The sequence below is a fragment of the Agelaius phoeniceus genome, chromosome 1, assembly GCF_051311805.1.
Source record: "Agelaius phoeniceus isolate bAgePho1 chromosome 1, bAgePho1.hap1, whole genome shotgun sequence".
In the NCBI taxonomy this organism is placed as follows: domain Eukaryota; kingdom Metazoa; phylum Chordata; class Aves; order Passeriformes; family Icteridae; genus Agelaius; species Agelaius phoeniceus.
This window is the reverse complement of record NC_135265.1, coordinates 32,828,680-32,848,286: the sequence shown is the minus strand read 5'-3', so window position 1 is coordinate 32,848,286 and position 19,607 is coordinate 32,828,680. Positions and strand designations below refer to the sequence as shown.

Genomic DNA, 19,607 nt, shown 5'->3' with positions numbered 1-19,607 from the left:
CATACTTCTGAGATTTCAGAGTACTGCTAACTGGTCTCTGAGGCCTTTTCAAGGTGGAATAGTCATAATTGCATAATACCCATGCAGCAACTATGTATTTTTTTTTTCTTTTCTGAAGCCATATGCCTTATTTGGTGTAAAATGAACAGATCACATCTAAACAGATAGCATTAAACCTGTTGAAAATTCATATGTAAATATGGTGATGTGTATGGTTGTCTATTTCCACTTTCATTGTAGCAGAATTTGAGGTGGACATGCTCTGAATGCCCCTTTTTTCCTTCAGCCTTCCAGCATTGGCTCCATGGCTCTCACTGAAGGAGCTTTGTCGCAGCACGGTTTGTCCAGGGTTGTGTACAGTGGACCTCATCCTCAGAGGGAGATGCTGACAGCCCAGAACAGGTGAAATTGTATCATGGGATTTTGCTTGAGAGTCCCTAATAGATCTGAGCTTCTAATTTTTAGTATAGTTGCAGACTGAAGGAGGATAGGTGTATGTTGGGTTTTATCATGTGGTTTTTTGTTTTAAACACGTGTAAATGTAGATGCAGAAAGATCAGCAGGGCATATTACTACATTTAGGGGAAAAGCTTACTCAGTTGCTGATTAAATTGAAATACAATGCCAAATCTGTTCAAATAATTCTTAAAAATTTCCCTGTAAATTTGTTTTCTTTTAAAAAATAAAATTGGTAATGGAATTGCAATGTTTCTTTCAAATCCCAGGTTTGAAGTGCTGACATTCCTTCTGCTGTGTTACAATGCTGCCTTAAGCTACATGCCTGCAATGTCTCTTCAGTCATTGTGTCAAATTTCTTCAAGGTAATTTCTGTAGGTTGTTTACTCTTGAAATGCCATTACTAAATTGAAGTGCAGTAAGTTAGGACTTTTTTTTTAAAAACAAGCTTTGAGTTCCCAAAGGTCACTTTTAAACTTGACTTCTTCTCATAGCTGTTTACAGCTGCAATATTTGCTTTTAATTTATCTCTTATATAACTTTGGGTTGAGATCTCAAAATGGGAAACAATAACCTGGCTTATATGCAGGTTAAGCTTCTCCTGTAAGAGGAGAAGTCAAAGGGAACTGTTTGTTTTTAATGACAGTAGCTGTAGTTGTGTTAACTAAAGAAAAAACAGAAGTGCCTTTTAGAAGTGTGTATTAAAAGTATTTTGCATTGCAGGTTTACTAAATAAATTCAGATGCTGTGCAGGTTTAAACTCTCATGTAATTATAGTAGATGTTGGAACTAGATATACATCCATTTTTATGGATATATTGAGCATTTCCAAAACCAGCTGTTACTTCCAAAAAAACCAAAATAACAGTGCCAACATGCCCCTCCTGACCTCAAAACAAAACAAAGCCTACCTCAGCTTTAATTACAACGTCTCTTTTTTGATCAATATCTTTTTTCAAAGAAGAGAAATGGATAGTAAACATGTTTGTCTCTGGATTTTCAAAAGTGGACTGTATGTTAAGGGAAAAATTAGAATGCTCTCCTTAACCCAGGAAACCCAAGAGACCAAGAAGTCACCCCCTCAGCAGCTTTTTTCTAGGATAACAACTAAATAAACTACTAAAGCATGATAATGGATGCCTGTAAGATTTCCTTCTCTTCAAAGGAGACAAGAGACTTCGGAGTTTGAAGCACTTAGCAATATTTACAAGAGTAATTACAAGATCTTTGTTAGATAAACTGCTTTAATATATGAGGTAAAAGTACTTAGACACTAAGGATTGTGGAAAGGAGACTGGTGTTGCTTATTCTGATTGATTAGGTTTTGATTGTATTTGGAATAAATAATTTTTTAAGCATCCAAAAAAAACCCCAAGCAAGTTATCAGTAGATGCAAGCGAGTCCTTCTGCTTCAAAATGTTGAATGTCTGGATGCTGAATTATTTAATGCTATACAATTTAACTTCTTTCATTTTTCTACATTCCTGACTGGTTTTGTCTTTCATCTGCTTATTGAAAATATTACCCTGACAGCAATTTAGAATAGACACCATGTTAGAGTACTGGGAATATGTGTCAGAAGCCCTGAATATCTTTCAGTGTCCTGTTTGGATGTGATGGAATCTATATTCTGTTATTTGGATATATAGAATAACTCCTTTAATTGGTTTGAGCATTGGGGAATTTAGGGGGTTTTCTTTAGGATCTACAATAAATGTGTTTTCTTCTAGTAAGTCTAATTCAATTTTTATCACTTTCTTAAATTACAAATGTAGATTGTAAATGTGAAAATTACAGCACAAAATATTTTGTACTGATCCAAAGTTGTAAATCCAGATTTTTTGCATCTGGGCAGTTACTGAGTCTCTCTTCATAAGAATGTTACCTTGGTTGGATGTCATTCTTGCATTTTTAGAAGAAGCAACTCAGGGCTTCTAAAAACTGATCAGTATTGGTGAAGTATTGCAAGTCTGTAACCTACAAGGGTAGTTCCCCATTATTTATCAATGACAAATGTATGATTTCTTCAGAATTTGTGTCTGTGGATATCCTCGCCAACAAGTGAGAAAGTACAAGGGAGTCAACAGTAGGATTCCAGTTTCATCTGAATTCATGGTGCAAATGCTAACAGGGATCTATTATGCCTTGTAAGTTTTTTTTTTTTTTTTTCTAATATGCAAACAAAATACCAGCCTAATTTGTGTACTTGTTCAGACACACTACCTTGGAGGTATTTCATTTTCTATGGGCACATGTGTGAGGCAATAAGGGGTCCTTGGGAAGGGATAGTTCTCCAGGCAGTTGGATGAAGTTACTTGTGCCACACTGGGGAAAGATGGCTGGAGCAGCACTTGATAGGTTTAACTGCTGATGGGAAGAAAATACTGTAAAAACTATTTCCAGCCATTGTCTGCTGTTCACATTTTTGCATGGTTAGTTTTGACATCAGTCTAGTTAAGGAAAAGAGGTTATATTTTTCCTCTGAAATGCTGATGTCATCTACCTTTTGAAAGTCATGTTCTGACACTCACTCAGTAACTGAAATAATTGGAGACTAGTAATACAGGAACACTCAAAAGATGGAGTAATATTAAAAAATCCTGATTGTATTTCAGATTATTTCATGAGTAGCTGATCAACAGCTAATGATATAATTTTTAAACTGCTTGGGGTGACCAGTGAAAATAAAACTTTGTCTCCATAGATGCTACTTCAAAGTTCTCTAATTAGCAGGCTTACTGCTAACAAACACAAGTAGTTCCAATTCTCTGAACTGAACTCTCAAGGAACACCAGAGCTGTGAAGGTTAGGTGACCAAGAAGGTTCATCTGTTGACACAGATGCTCATTATTCCATATAATTTTACCTTTGCAGTTATAATGGAGAATGGGATCTGGCTCGAAAAGCTATGGATGACGTTTTGTATAGAGCACAGCTTGAGCTGTATCCAGAACCTCTGCTGGTAGGTATTTTATTTTCTACTCAGTACTTTGTTGAGTAGAAATTTTGGCCTGGGAAATCCTTGCTGTGAGCATGCATGATACAGGATGATGCCAGGAACCTGAAGCTGTGTGTGTGCTTGTGCAAACAGCTCAGTCTGTAGGTGCACACACTACACAGGGCTTTCACTGCACTTAGTCATGGAGTCACGTTTCCTTGTGACCAAGCTGTTTTCAGCAGAACACTTCTGAGTCTTCAGAACTAAGCTAATGGTGCAACAGAAGGAATAGCCACATCTCGAAACTGGAAACTTTAAGAAAGTGTCAATTGGAAGTTCTGAGAGTTAATTGCAACCAACATTCTTTATAGGCCATGCAAAAAGGTGGCGTGCTTTTTGACCATAAATTGGAATTGTACACAGTATTCTTCTTGAAATAGGAAGAATCTCCGACAGAATTCTTCTAAAATTTGTACCTTTGTGATAAGAACTTAAGTGCATCTCTTCTGTTCTAGGTTGCTAATGCAATAAAAGCTTCATTGCCTCAGGGTGCCATGAAATCTAGTAAAGAAGGTACAAGATGCATTCAGGTTGAAATTACACCTACTTCATCCAGAATATCAAGGAATGCTGTGACTAGCATGTCTATAAGAGGGCATAGATGGAAAAGGCATGGTAAGAAACACATTTTGCAATTAATTCTTAGCTTTTTCCATGTTTTTAAAATAATATTGAGAATTTTGTTATTTCACATATTTATTGCTTATAGGCAAGCAGCAATTTGGAGGTTATTATTTTCTTGACTGGCGAATGGGAATCTCAACACAGTTCAGATGAAGTATATTCTTTATTTCCTTAATCATGTTTTTAAAAAAACACAGCACACACAAACCCTTTTTGTTAAAGGGAGGTGTACACAATTAGTTCTTCCACAGAAAATTATGTTCCTGCTTTCTTCTGAAAACTAATTTCTAGTGCCTGAAGCAAAATAAATATTTAAGAACTTTACCACAGAACCTCATCTGTCTTAAAGTACTTAAATAAAAATTGGATTTAAGGATAGAGGGGTAAACTACTATGTTTTGGTGTTAGGTTTAAGCCCACACAACGAGTAAGCCCTATACAGCTGCTTACACACTCCCTACAGTGGGATGGAGGAGAGAACTGAGAGAGTAAAAGTGAGAAATCTTGTTGAAATAAAGCCAGTTAATCAGATACAGCAAAAGCTGTGCCTGCAAGCAAAGCAAAACAGGGAATTCATTCACCACTTCCCGTGGGCAGGCAGGAGTTCAGCCATGCCCAGGAAGGCAGAGCTCCATCAGGCCCAACAGTTACTTGGGAGGACAAGGAGCAAATATCCGCCCTGTTCCTCCTTCTTCCCCCAGCATTGTGTACTGAGTATGATGGTACATGGTGTGGGACACCCCTTGGATCAGTTGGGGACAGCTGTCCCAGCTGTGTCCCCTCCCAGCTGTTTGTGCACCCCCAGCCTGCTCGCTGATGGGGTGGGGTGAGGAGCAGAAAAGGCCTTGGCTCTGTGCAAGCAGTGCTCAGCAATAACACAAATACCCCTGTATCAACAAAATATCAACACCATTTCCACCCCAAATCTAAAACACAGCCCCATATCAGCTGCTGTGAAGAAAATTGCCTCTGTTCCAGCCAAAGTCTATAGATTTAGGCAAACTAGTGTAAGGGCTTCCACAAAGCAGAACACAAGTCTGGGATGAAAAGTAGGAAAAAATGGTGCTGAATGTACTGCAGAAGTAGCAGTACCAGCAAGAGATTCTGTAAGTCTAAATGTTGTATTCCTTCACCTTTGCCATCTTCAGATGAGGGAAGAGCCACTGGACCAGCGATCAGAATTGGCAATTTTCCTGTTGGGATTGAAATCCTGGTAACAGGCTAAGAGCATGAGTGTAGATTAGAGTGCATTTCTAATAGGTTCACTGAAGATTTGGGTAGTACCATTAAAATTTCTGTAGGATGTTAATAAGTGAGCTTTTGTAGTATATGAACAGTTAGAAAAATTTTGCAAAGTCATAAATTGGCCAAGAGGTAATTCAGGTAAGTGTTGAGAAACACTTGGTGGTAGAACACATTTGTGGTACTAGTACCAATAGTAAGCTGCCAGAGAGGGTGAAGGGCAGAGAAGAAAGGTAAAACAACCAAATTTCATTTCAGTTGATTAAAAACTACTTAAAACCATCAGACAAACCTGAGGAGCTAAACATTAGTGTCTTTAGTGAGATGGAGTAGCAAGTCATTATTGACATCTCAAGGTTGCTTTCTTTCTTCAGCCTTAAAGTTATTAAGCATGGATTATTGACCAGATGCAAGAAAACTGTATGATCTCTTAACTTTTAAATGGACAAAAGCTCTCTGAGGCTTGGCAATTTTGTTAGCTATTATTTTTGAGTGGTTTTGATGCTTGTTCAAATTAGATGGTGGAGAGTAATACAGATCAAGGATACTTAGTTCTAGGTCAATCTAGAGAAATTGAAAGTGTATTAAAATAAACATTCCCTTTGTGTTTACAGGACACTACAATGGTACAAAATGAGTATTGGATACATCCTTATAAGAAAGCAAAGTTTTCAGCAAATACAGGAATAGAGAAGTTTCTACAGTTATTGCCTCCTTGCAGGGAGTCTGGCTTGGTGAAGTTCAAGGAAAAAAGTGTGTGACAGGTGTGCCCTGCAGCAGATAACAGTAAGGTGAAAGGGAAATGAAAATACCAGTTGAACTCAGAAGTGGAGTTGAATGCTGTGTTTTATGAGAGGCTTATAAAGTAGGACAAATTGAGAGAAACAGCAATAATCTAGTGAGTGCAATCCAAGCAAGGAGTGAGTAGTCAGTATTCAGAGATAAAGACTGAAAGATTGAGGACTTTTTCAAAACAGCTCATGCCAACATTTTGTTTGGGTTTCGGTGAAAATGTTGGATTTGTCTCAACAGTACAGGATTTAATGAAGAGGAAGAAAATCACATGATGTAAGGTGGGTTGGGGTGGAACACGTGGCAGGTTGTGGGAGTAATTGTAAATTTGAAGGCTATGCAAAGACTGGGCTGATTAAGAGTCCAAAGCTGAACCTGTGGTACCTAGCTAAGTGACTGCCAGTTGTGTTCTTTTAAATGGTAAATATTCCATGCATAAATCACTTTTAAATGGTAAATATTCCATGCATAAATCACTGTGGCTAATCTCAAAATTCTCATTATAAAACCCTAACAAACCTTTTGTTTGTGACTTGGACAGCCTTTTTAAGGTGGGAGTGGATGGTCTCTAATTTTCAAAATTCTTACTAAACTAATTCAGTGCCACACAACTCCTGAGGACAGAAAGATATGAAATACCTCTTCACAATTGGCATGCAGAAAGAATAACAAGTTTTGTGCTTAGACATGCTTGTTTGAATTAAAATGAATATTGGAATTGGTAGAAATTAGATGACAAACCTTGTACTTCTTGACCATTATTATCTCTCTCTCTCTCTCTCTCTCTCTTGCAGTGTAAGAGGAAAAATGTATTTGGGGGATTATTTTTATTTTCATTATGATAAAAATTAGTGTAAATAGATTTGGAAGTCAGAGGAGACAGCTGAGAGGTATTTGATGTTATACATTACATAGACTGATGAAGCAAATTATCTCTTGGGGAAGCAAGGGCAGCAACTTTCAGTCACTACATATGTGTGTAAAATAAAACAGAAGAACCCCAGTGAATCACATTTCCAGCTGAGAAGCAGGGGCTTTATTTTCTTTATGTTTTAAAAAATTAATTTTACGAAGTTTTTCATAAAAAATTAATTTTACGAAATTTAAGAAGTTTTCAGACATTAGATCTTGCTAGCCTTTGATGGAACTCTAGATTGAAATCAGTTTTGAATAAAGGTTGACTTAACATTGAATCTTCTTGTGATACTTAACCCTGTAATTTGTTCATTAGGAGCAGTTACTTAGAAGGACTTTTTAAATTCAATTAGTAATTCAATTAGTAAATTTAATTAGTCATCTGTGAATTTGGACTTCACAGATAGGTACTTTAGAGGTACTCAATATGAAGTTGGTTTGCAAAACAGATTCATCTAATCATAAATGGGTATTGTTTATTGAGTGAGCTGATACTAGCCACTACTTGGCAACAAATTATTTAGTGCTGTTGGATTTGATTGCCTACAAATTATCACACCTGGAGGGGAGCATTAGCTCTTATGTAGAGGTGTGTGTAATCAGAAATACTCTGATGTAACAGGCTGAGAAGAGCTGAACAAATGTTGGTGAGACACATAAGACAAGAACAAAGACATCAATTAGCAAGGGAGGACAGAAAGTTACTTTTTTCTTCACTGCAAAAATTGACTTTTATGTATTACACAAGGTTTAGAAATACTAGTCTTTGAATTTTCTTACTCTTTTAACAGTATTAATTCCTGAAATAATTGTAACTTACAAGAATCTGAAGTTAATGCTAATCTTAGGGTATAAGCCTGGTCCTTTTATGACTAATTAAATATGCTAACACAGTTGTGCAGGACATGCAGCCTGAGCTTGTGGGGGTTAAAATTGAATTGCATTTTGAATGGTCAGTTTGCCTGTGCAGACTGAGGTAAATTATCTGGGCAACTGTAATAAGGTAGATTATAATTTTGAATTAAGTTTTAGCAATTAGTAAACATGTAATGCATTTATGAGAGTTGGTTGTACTACTCAAAGCATTCAGAAACGTGACACCAAATACATTTTCCTTCAACTGCTGTGGGTGTATCTATGTTAACAATCAAACTGATGTAATTATTCATTTTCATCAGTTCCACAATGCTCAGCAGTGTCCTTGGTTTTCTCTTTTGTTGCATTACCTGGTGTACTGGGCATTAATAGCCCTCTCTCAAGGGTTAGACCCCCAGAGCTGTCCAGCTTGAAAGCAGTATTATCTTCACCACCAAGCTCCATGAAGCTGAAGGTTTGGATGTCCTTAAAAGCTGTAAAATAAGGAGGGTGTGCTGCTATGGAGGGTGTGGATTGTGTACTTTTACAAGCCTGTAGCTGCTATGGTAGGCAGTGCTAATGGGAGTTGAGATACCCCATATCCCATTTTTTCCATTAGTTTCCTCCGGTAGTCAGTTAAATTCAGAGAAAGGTATATTTCCTTTAGACATAATTATAATGAGTAAAGCTCTTAACTTTTTGGGGTTTTTTTCCTCAGTTCATTGTAGTAATGGTCAGTCAGCTGTGGGAATGCAGCAGTATTGGGTGAAGTGCTGGTATCACAGCTGGATGTTACATTTAGAAGTGCACACCACCAAATAACCATAACTGTGTAATGCTTTTATACAGAATCTTTTACCCAAAAAAAAAAAAATCTTCCCCTGCTTTTCTGATTTCTGCTGTGTACTTTGAGTCTTCTTTCTTTGGACTTGGATAATTAGTGCTTTCTGACAGTTAAACTCTGTTCTGTCCTTTTCTCTCTCTGGGAGAAACCCCTTCCTGGGGCAGCAGGAAGGAGTTTCAGAGATTGCCATTGGAGAGGCACAAGTTCCTCACTCCAGTGAAGTTAGAGCACTGAGGCCAGTCAGAGCACTGATCTTCTTACTGACCTTTCTGCTTCTGTGTTTTTAGGAAAAAAAAGGGCTATGTTTGGTGGTGCTTTCTTTATCACAATTGTTTATTTATTGTTATTACTATTCCAGCTCATGGAGCTTTTTGCCACTTTTCCTACTGGAAATAAAAGACTTTTGCAGAAAGTGCTGTTATAAGTCAATGGTTCTGAGTTTTGTCCCAAATATCAGGAATTCAGTGAGGAATAGCACCAGTTATTAATGCCATTTCCTTTGGGTGGTGCAGCTTGTTAAATAGATACTTTGATTGGTCATTGATTAGTTAGAAAGACTTATGATTATTAGAATTTTCAGGTAAAATAAGGGATAGCTGATATACCAGGGGACACTGATGTCCATCCCTGCCAGAATAACCTTCTGGCTCAGCTGTGATCAGTGCAGACAGCACAAATGGTAGTGAAAAGCCCAGTGCTGGAGCCCCCTGACCTAGAAGTGCACAGTGCCTGCATGAGAGTCTTCAGGGAGGGGACAGGAGGAAGAGGGGATCCCCTTGAATTAAAGAGCATTAGAGCTGCCACTGTGAGAAATCATCTCATTGTAAATTCCTCTGGTTTTGGACTTCATGCTCTCAGTTCAGATTGCTGCCAGCCTCTGTCATGTGCAGCAGCAGACTGGCTGTATGGTCTGGGTGGTCCTTACTTAATCCTCTGGTCTGGAAGAGCTGCATTATGAATAAAATAGGGACTCACTTGAGATTTATTCTGAGCTGTGCTTTTAGTGCATTTTTAGTCTTGTCAAGTTTCTGTGCCACAGTGCTCTTCTCCACTAGTTTTTCTGGGGTATCCAGAAATACCTTTCCCATTGAAAACAGTTTTTTGAAATGAAGGAAGAAAATGGCTGTCAAAGTGTGCTTGAGTTGACTTTGTTGTTTCACTCTTAGCTTTCAGGCTGACCAAGGTGCAGCATCGTGACATTGTATGTGTAGATTTTCTAGTCTTGAATGATAATATATGAAGTTGATATGCCATTTCATTGTAAAAGTAACTTTCACTCTATCATGGTGATATGGAGAACATAGTCATAAAAGGGAATTATGAACTGTTCTTTTGTTTCTGACAATGTGTTTCAAGATCCTCAGAAATTTCAGTTTTGAAAGATCAAGCGTGAGTCTTTCCAGTATGTGATGCAGGCCAATAACTGGAAGATTGAAGACTGCTATTTATTTTAGAAATAAAGCAAAATTCCATACCTGCTAATGTTGCTAATTAACAAGAGGTTAATATGTGTACATCTGCTTTAATTTATAATGCTTAAGTCATCTGTATCTATTGGCTTTTGTTTCATGTTTTGTTTCAGACATCTTTTGTTTGGTTTTTTTTTTTTTTTCTTATCCATCTTTAATTCTAGAACAACCAGAGAATGGTAATGATGCTACTGAATTGGGCAACTTTATCATACCTGAGATTAGTGTCACAAGTGTGGCTGGAGAGAGGACCGGGAATGGGGAAAAGAGCAGAGCTCTAGCAGAAAATGATGTTCAGCATTTACAGGGAGTACAGGAAACAGCTACAGAACCTAGAACTGACAGCAAAGGCCTGCCAGAAATCAGGAGGCAAAAATCTGTAAGAAAAATGATGGAGGATGGAATAAACTCATCTGGCAGAGTGCAGTTTTAGCAGAGCACTTGTAGCTGCACTGTAAGGTACCGCTGTTGATTGAAAGGGTCACTGCTGCATGTTTCAAGAATTAAAGTATGCAGTTAATATATTTGCATGTGTAATAACACAGTTGCATGTATTGCACACAGCTTTGTCTGTGCCACATACAATGATGACATACTCACAAGTAGATCTGGACATCTACTAGTTAATCTGGAGAAAATGCACAGAGACTCAACATACCTTTGAGTTTATTAAGGATATTTATGAGAGTTTACAAAATCCAGTGATCAATGGTATGAAAAATCCATCAAAATGGATGTTAAAAGTATCTTGCTCTGTAACTCAGACTTCCCAAATTCTGCCTTTCGTGGTGTATTGCAGATCTCATGTTGTTAGAGATGAGCACAAAAACTCATGTGCTTGAGTTTCCAACTCTTACCACCAGACCTGTGATGCAGAAAAGTGACCTTTCAGTCCTAAAGCATTCTTGGGTTGCTAAACATGCAGGTGCCATAGGGTGTCCTGGGGCATTGATCACATACCTCTGTAATTGACGAGCTTTGCCAAATCCTGTAGTGGTTCACTTGCTCAAAATAAGATTTACACTTTTGTTTTGTTCTGTATGGTACTTTCTAATCTCTAAGTTTCTAATTTCTTGCATGAATTAACAAGAATGCATTTTTTTTCCTTCAAAATCACAACAAAATGAGATTGGGGGCATGCTTTTTGATGTAGTTAATTCAACATTACTTGCTGTAACTCTATACCCTAATGAACCTTAATTCCAAAATGTCGTGGAATAGGTAAGCGTTGTCTTCTCTTCTCTGTTCTACTGCTTTATGGCTTCATGCTTATAAATATCAAAATTGAACAATATGTAAAATCAATGAATGTGAGACAGTCAATTGCTAATTTTTTCTTTCTGTTTCTATCGTGCAGATAATTCTGACTTAGCAATTGAAGAAGAACTGATAGAAGTATCTGAAACCGATGAAGGGTTTTACTCTAGGGCTACTTCTGGTACAAGTCAGTCTGCCCTATCCAACAGCAGCACCACGAGCAGCAAGAACCTCTTAGGGAAGAGCCAACGAAGGTCTGGAGGAAGCAAACCTGGAGGAAAAGAAAAAGAAGGGGAAACCTGCAGAGAGCATTTGTCACGGAAACAAACTCAGAGAGCCATGAGTGAGAATCTAGAGCTTGTCTCTCTGAAGAGACTGACACTGACAACCAGTCAGTCCCTGCCTAAGCCTGGCAGCCATAGCCTGGCCAGAACAACCACTACTGTGTTTAGTAAATCCTTTGAACAGGTCAGTGGTGTCCCAGTTCCAAATAATCGTGGTGGTGTCTCTGGTACAGAGGCAAACAGGTTTTCAGCTTGCAGTCTTCAGGAGGAAAAACTGATATATGGAACAGAAAGAACAGATCTTCCTATTTTAAGCAAACAACCTAATCAGCAGCGACCTCCCAGTATTAGCATAACTTTGTCAACAGATTGACATTAAATTGGCCAGTATAAAAAATAAATTACTGAGGCTTTATCCTGATATTGGTACATTAAGCTCTTAATATGCCATACGTTACTTCCTTAAGTCTCAAACCCGTAAATTCTTACTTGGCTCATGTTTGACAGTAATAGTGAATAGACAACAGTTATAATTATTTTGAGTCAGCTTCTGATATCTTTACAGCTTCATGGAAAGTTTATAACTTCACCAGCTGAACAAGTGTTAATTGGTTGTTGTCACTGGCCAGGGTGTGTGGCTTCTTACAGATGTACAATGTGGGAACAAATAGAGTGTCTCTCCCAGATTTTACTTTTTGTCTTCCACTTGGCATAGGCAAAACTGCAAGTACTTAGGGTTTTTTTAGGAGGAGTCTTGCAGTATTGTCATGCAGTTTTGGAAGAGCATTGTAAGAACAGACATTGTCTTACATGTGAGCTGTGCTTACATGTAAATATAAACTAGAAGCATCACTTCATTGTTTGGTGTTCTGGTGGCTTTTGTATTGGTAGTTAGTACATGTAGCAATGTTCATACTTCTTTATGCCTGTAAAAGTCCAATTTTAGATGCATTTTGGTTTATCTGTATGTCTTCGAAACTGGGCCTAAAGTAATACAGCAGCAGAGCTTGTGGCTGGGAATTATTATCAATTGCTGTAATAGTCACTCTTAAAAATTATATGACAGACTCTTTCTTTAGGATTCTTAAATATCAGTTCCAAAACTACTCACAAAAGCCAGTCATCAGTATTTTTATTGTCTGTGGGGAAGAGATGTGCTTGGGTACCAATGTTATGTAGAAATATGAGCCCTTTGCACTGATGCAAGCAAATCGGGAGTTTGAATGTGCTTAACAGGAATTTCATGCTTGAGAATAAGAGAATACTACCAAAGGATGTGTACTTTCAGTAACTTGCAAGCACAAATGGGAACTATAATGTAAATATCAGTAGCACTGTAATTCCTAAGGTTTTTTATATCTATTATTTTTCTAGTTCGAAATTCTAAACCAGCAACCTGTTCAAGGTTTTACCTAACCTTTAGCCTTCAGTGAGTTTGACAACAACTTTTATAATGTTAAGATTTTAATCAAAAATGGACATTAAAACTTCTTATACAGAAATCTGAAGAAGCAGTTGCTGACAAAGCCACTCCAGTAGCAGTTATTAGCTGATGAACAGACAATATATTATTATGAGTGGAGAAGTAGGATGACGATCTAAGGCATAGTTGCTCCCAACTGTCCAGATTTCTGCAGCTGTTAGTCCATTATTATAAAGAACATTGTAAAAAAACAAACACTAAAATTCTGGTAGACTTTCCCATTTGCTTGGAGATAACTATAGATACTTTTGACTTAAACTGAAGCACAAGTAACTTTTAAACAGCTAATGTTCTTCAGGTTTATATCAATTAATAAGCTTATTAATTAATGAAAAGAGTAAGTTTTATAATTGTACTAATAAGAGCACAGACTGGATTTGTACATTCCTGAGAATGCACCAAAGTATCCAGAATAACCCCAACAGTCTGTAGGTGTTCATATTTACCCAAGAGCCTGAATTTAAAGGAGTATGCCACAATTTCTCTTTCTTAATTTTGTTGTGTGACACCATTTTATTCTAGTAATGCAGTACTTCACCTTTTTACAGTGAAGTATTTTCCTAATTTTACATGAAAACTTATATAAACTACAAATTTGCCCTGTTTATTTTTTAATACTGACCAGTGAGAAAAACTGGTTCTTTGAGGTTGTTTTTGTAAACACTTTCTACAGCAGAAAATTTAGCCTCTTTTTTATAGGCTTTTCTGCAATGCACATTAGACAGGAAATTTGTTACACATTGACTAATGCATCTGGCTGCTGGACATGCATAACCACCAGCAGCAGCAGGGTGTTAGCAGCTGATAGTTGGCATTGGTTGTCTCTACACACAGTGAATGCAGAGCTCTTCCTTCCCTTGAAATTTGATCTAGATGTTGCAAAGAAATAACCTGCAAAACTTACACCAATTCCCTAATCTGCTTTTGCAGTGTAGGATCTAAAAAACGCATTAGAAAAAATTTACAGTAATTTAAATTGACATAAAACTAGAATAGATAAATAAAATTGCAGTACACAAATATTTGTTGTTATGGTATTAGTTGTGAGGTAGTGTTGAGGGGCTAGAATTTTTGAGAATTCTGCTGGTTTTGCTTTGTTTCATTTAATTCATAATTGTTTGTTACCTCCATGGTAGACACTCTTTCAAGCTGGGTGTTGGTATAAAAAAATTTTTATTATACTGGGAAGATTTAGCTCTAAATAATTAGGATTTCAAATTAGGATCTAAAATGCCATAAAGTGTAGATATGTAACATAATGTTTCCAGTACTCTTGGCTACAAGCCAAATGGTGTTGAAATGAAGTTTGTTTATCCTTTTATTTTATCCAGCTGGTCTGGCTTGAACCCAAGACCTAGGCTCTTATTGGTACAACTGAAATAACATAAATCTTCGTACTTTTTTGAGAAAATGATAAAAGGAAAGGTTCTTGGTACTAAAGACTGTTCTGTCCATAGATATGTGGCTTCATATAAACATATTTGTATTGGTCTCTGGAGTCACTTACCCAGTGAGGAGTGTGTTTTTGTGAGCTGACATCTCACCTTCATACTGATGGAGTCTAAAGAATTTCTTTCCTGAGTACCAAAACTTTGAGTTGTGCTTCTTTATTTTCTTAAAAATTGAAAGGCTAAAAAAAAAAGCACAAGGGAGAGTGAGGCAGAATTATTTGTTGACCAAATATCCACGGTGCAGGATATTTGGGGTGGGAAGAGTGATGAGGGAAGTAGGGCAGGAAGCAAATATTTCTAAAATTGTCAAACTATGGGGGTTTGAGCATTATCCAATCACTTCAGACTGTCAGATGGAAAATCTTTGTTAAAGTAGATGTCTTCTAACAGTGTAAAGGAAACCCATTAAGACACCACATATTACAGTCTGCCCAGGAGTGGGTAGTTCTGATGAATACCTTCCAAACATGCACAGCTGCACCATTCTGCAGGGAAAATGTTATGTAGGAGTGAATCATCTCACATTGTAATAAGAGAAGTTGTTTCACTGCTGACGTTTATAACTGACCTTACTGTTCCAAATCAGAGGCCACTGTTTCCAAGGATGGCTTTGAACAGCAACACTTGCAGAACTCACTGAAGCTGAGAAGAATTATTTTTGTTGTGAGAATATTTACCATTTGTGCAAAAAGTGTATGGCCTCTAACCACTCGCTGTAGAGCTGCAGTGACTTTTCTGAGTGGATTTCAATGTCTTGAATTGCCTTGATTACCTAACAAATTTGAAAGGTACAGAAATAGAGCTGTTTTAGCCACACTTCTCTCTAAGGAGGTTTCCTATGAGAAATTCTAGAAATTTCTAATGTAATTGTCCAGTACCTTTTGTTGGTCTTTGAGACTTACTGTGCTGTATATAGATGTATAATATATTGCCTTTTGTATTTGTATAATTCTACTTCTAAGACTAGATGTGCACATTTGATATTCCCTGAAGTCTGTGGAACGTCTGCATCAGTCTATAGATGTATGTCACATGAGAACCTGAATTTTCACACTTTCATTCTTCAGCTCATTATGTGACACTGTTTTAGAAACACAGTTTTTCACCCCACCTTTTTTGCAGTGAAGTGTTCTCTGATTGTACATGAAAACTTACATTCCTAATGTATAGGCTACCAGATTGTCTTTTTAGTGTTTAATAATTTTGGCGGTAAAATAAATTTGATTTTTTTGAAGTTGTATGCTTTTGTAAATACTTTGTACTGCAAAAATTCTGCCTCTTTATAGACTTTGTTGAAATACCCATTACATAGCTACATATTTGTTCAGTTTTCATTTCACACATCCAGAAGTCATAGTAAGGTTGACTGCATTATTTAGAGTACGCTGAATACCTATTTTATACAACGTGGGGTCTGCAAGTGCAGCCTGTCAGGAGGGACACCATGGCTGAGAAACGCTGATGGGTGAAGGGTGAGTCCAAGCAGGTGAGTTGCAAATGGGCAGAAGCAGATGGTGATGCTGTCAGTGAAGCAGCACTACCTGTGCAGATTGGTGCTTTGGTGGTGTGAATACTAACAGTGGTTTGATACCAGCCATTATCTGCACTGTGTCCAGGGTAGCTCTGGGGGCTGTTCTTGCTGGTAACAGCAGAAGCAAAGGTGGCAGTCAGTACCTTGGCATTTTCTGTCAGCAGCTCCTCTGCCCCACTCAACTGCTGTGCCTTTTTTTTCCCCTAGTCTTTCTGTTGCTGATGATCTCTCTGCTAAATCTTTTTTTCCCTTGCTTTCCACCTTCCATATTCCACTTCATTTGGGCTTTGTCTTTCCTGACCCCACCTGTGCATGCTTGGATGGTGCATCTCCCCAAGATGGTGCCTGCTCTTGCTTCTACCTCCTGTATGCTGCTTTTTCATGTCTAGTCAGGAGCTCCTGCTTCATGCTTCCATGCCTTCTGCCACCTCTGCTTGCTTTTCTGTGTGTAGCCATAGACCATTTTTTAACCTGGAAGAGATGGTTCTTGAAGATCCTCCAGCTCTCCTGGGCCTCTCTCTCTAGGATGGTCTCCCATGGCCATCTGCAGAGAAATTCCTGTGCAAGGCAAGCTCCGTTCTGTAGGTCCAGGGTTGTGATCCTACATTTAGTTCAGGGTTTTTTTCCTTTGCCCTTACTAATGTAGTCTCTGGTGCAATGCTATAGAGAAACCTGAATGAAGGAAAGAGCTGTAGTAGAGGGCAGCAGTGGGAGATCTCACTGCATAGTTTCCTGTTTTTCAGATGTCAGGGTTTAACCATGTCTTTTGGAAGGACAAAACTCCATTTCCCATCATTTAAATGGGTGAGAAGGGAAATCTGATTTCAAGCATTGGAGTAGGTGAAAGTTTTCCTTTGCAAAAGGTACAAATTAGACTTGGTGCTGTGATTGTCCTGTAAGTGTGTAGGATTTACAATTTCAGTTACAGTGAGTGAAAGGCAGTGCTTAAAATGGGCTCTTATGTCTTTTCAGGGTCGAATAGCTATTGATTAGTGAAAAACAACATGAATTTCAAGACCTTTTCTCTTCCCAAAATGTGGTACTCCAAAATACTGCCTGTATTTGAAGGATGAGAATATAGCTGAGAGCCTGCTGGACAATCCACGTGGAAAGGGGTTTATGAAGGTATTACAGGCAATTAGTAACAAGTTACAGAAATTATATTTGTTCCTACAGACTTCACAGCTGGTTGCCTGCGCTGAGCTTGTAATAGTTGTTTTTCATGTTTTATGTTAATCTGGCTCTGTATTAAAGATGACTTCAGTATGGGGGTTTTCTCCCAGCCCACAGCTGCCAGGTAATAAATACACCTGCTAATTCCAGGTAGTGGGAAGAATGTCACTGTGAAACTCCAGCAGCCTTTGTGAAACAAGCCCTCACATCACAGAGTGCTCGCTTGGTTAGCTTGATTCCTAAAATAAGGTGGTGTTGAGTCATCTGTTACTCTGCATGTGCAGGGACAATGCAGAAATGTAATGGTGCGGAAGGACTCTGGAAGTCACTCTGAGTCACACAGCACTTCTGACAAGCTGGATGCTTGTTGTTCTCATCACTAGTGCTGACTAATCCTGGCAGTCCCCCACACAGGCTTGCTTGGTCTGGAGTCTGAGGGTAGGCTTTGTGCTGTGAGAGGGCACATTTCAGAGGGGAGAAGAAATGTCAGCTTCTGCCTCCACAGCACACAACCAAGTAAATGAAGGTGTGTCACATATCGGCGTAAGGAGTCCTTGGTGTGGATATAATTTCTGCAATACAAATAGTCACCCAGAATAATGAATGTTCAGTGCTTTCTCTGCAAAGATACTTTCTTCATGCATGAAATCATGGAGTCACAAAATGGTTTGGGTTGGAAAGAACCTTAAAGATCATCTGGTTTCAGTTCCCTTGCCATGGGCAGCGATGCCACTCACTAGACCAGGTTGATCAGAGACCCATCTTACCTGGCCTTGAACACTTCCAGGGATGAGGCATCTACAGCTTCTTGGGGCAACCTGTTCCAGTGCCTCACCACTCTCACAGTAAAGAATTTTTTCCTAATGTAAACTTACTCTCAGTTTGAATCCATTACCCCTTGTCATGTCACTACAGTCTCTTGTACATCATCTTCAATTCCACTGAATCACTAATTAAAAAATTACACATAAAACATATATGTGTGTGTGTGTGTATTTTACACATACTGTTTTCCTCTTCAGCTGTTAATGTATGGAGATTGTAGTACTGCCATGGAGACTGCTGGAGGTGGCAAAACCTTGGACCAGCACTGGTGTCAACGACCTAGGATACCATGTAAAGTAGATGTAGCTAGGCAGTGAAAGGTTGTATTGTCACTCGAGTATTTTCCTTGTGGTTTTATCTACCAGCAGTAAATTGATTTGAGTATAAATTGTAAAGGCTCTTGCAGTTACTCCTTAAAGATGTTTTCTTTTTTTAAAAATCACAATATTCCTATTTTTTCCTTTTTGCTTTTTTAGTTGGTAAAATGCATTATGTTTTCATTATTGTTATCAACCTGAATTTCAGACCTCTTTAATAATTGGGAGGGAATCAGGAGAGTATTATATATGATAACATTTTGTGAACCAACTGTCATACCAAATGTCATCTCTCAGCAGACTGTCTTGCCCCTCAAATGTTGGTGTGTAAGAAATGCGTTATAATAAATCAGTAGAACTACTTTCACAAGGTAACATCATTGATATTTAGTTTACTTATTTACTTGTTAGTTCATTGGGATTTATATTCCTCATTTCAGCCATTAGAAAATACCAATCCAACTGCTCTTTAGCAAAAGTACTGATTTCATCTCTCCCTGTATTGGCTTGAGAAAGATACAGGCACTGTCAAACCGATTCAGGACATCCTGAGCTAGGAAAATCCTTTCTGACACCCACAAGGTGTTTATCCCATGTCTTCCTCCCTTTTCACCCTGAACAACTGACTTAGCATTGCTGCTTTCCTTCTGATTCTGACTGAATTGAATCCCTACATTCCCTTTCTTGCTGAATTTAGCCCAAAGAAGCTTTAGCACAGGATCAGTGGCTTCAGCAGAGCTCTGAATGTCAGCAGCTGTCCCCTTTGCTAAAGGCCTTACAAGCAGGCAGATGTCTAGGAAGAATAGATCTGGTTTAGTGGTTCTCTGGCCACGCTGTAAAGATCAGCTTGAAATAATGTGGACAGGTGCTGGGATTTAAGATTCAAACTGCATCTGTTCAGATTATATGACTAATCATGAAGTAGTTGCATTTTCAACCATTTTCAAATGTCTAAAGTAGCGAAGGAGGAAAGAAATAGAACACAAATCTCTATCATTCTCATTTCTTTATTTCGTTTATTTAATTCTCATTTCTCGTAAAGCTATTGCTTTACGATCCCACTTAGAAGTATGCAATACCTTTACCAGCTT

At 38.1% G+C, this 19,607-nt stretch overlaps 1 protein-coding gene across 5 annotated transcripts in view; it reads left to right on the top strand.

Moving 5' to 3' along the window:
* HYCC1 (hyccin PI4KA lipid kinase complex subunit 1) overlaps positions 1–15,904 on the top strand; it is a 43,441-nt gene extending 27,537 nt beyond the window's left edge. For 3 of the 5 annotated variants that reach the window (XM_077176010.1, XM_054655094.2, XM_054655085.2), the window contains exons 6-11: positions 287–402; positions 726–821; positions 2,487–2,603; positions 3,331–3,418; positions 3,910–4,069; positions 11,553–15,904. In XM_077176010.1, coding sequence (XP_077032125.1) covers positions 287–402; positions 726–821; positions 2,487–2,603; positions 3,331–3,418; positions 3,910–4,069; positions 11,553–12,109 — 1,134 coding nt within the window. In that variant the 3' untranslated portion in view covers positions 12,110–15,904. Of the gene's footprint in view, positions 1–286; positions 403–725; positions 822–2,486; positions 2,604–3,330; positions 3,419–3,909; positions 4,070–10,359; positions 10,655–11,552 lie in introns of all 5 variants that reach the window. The other 2 variants (XM_077176023.1, XM_077176020.1) reach the window with 2 other exon arrangements.
* Positions 15,905–19,607: the final 3,703 nt, after the last annotated feature.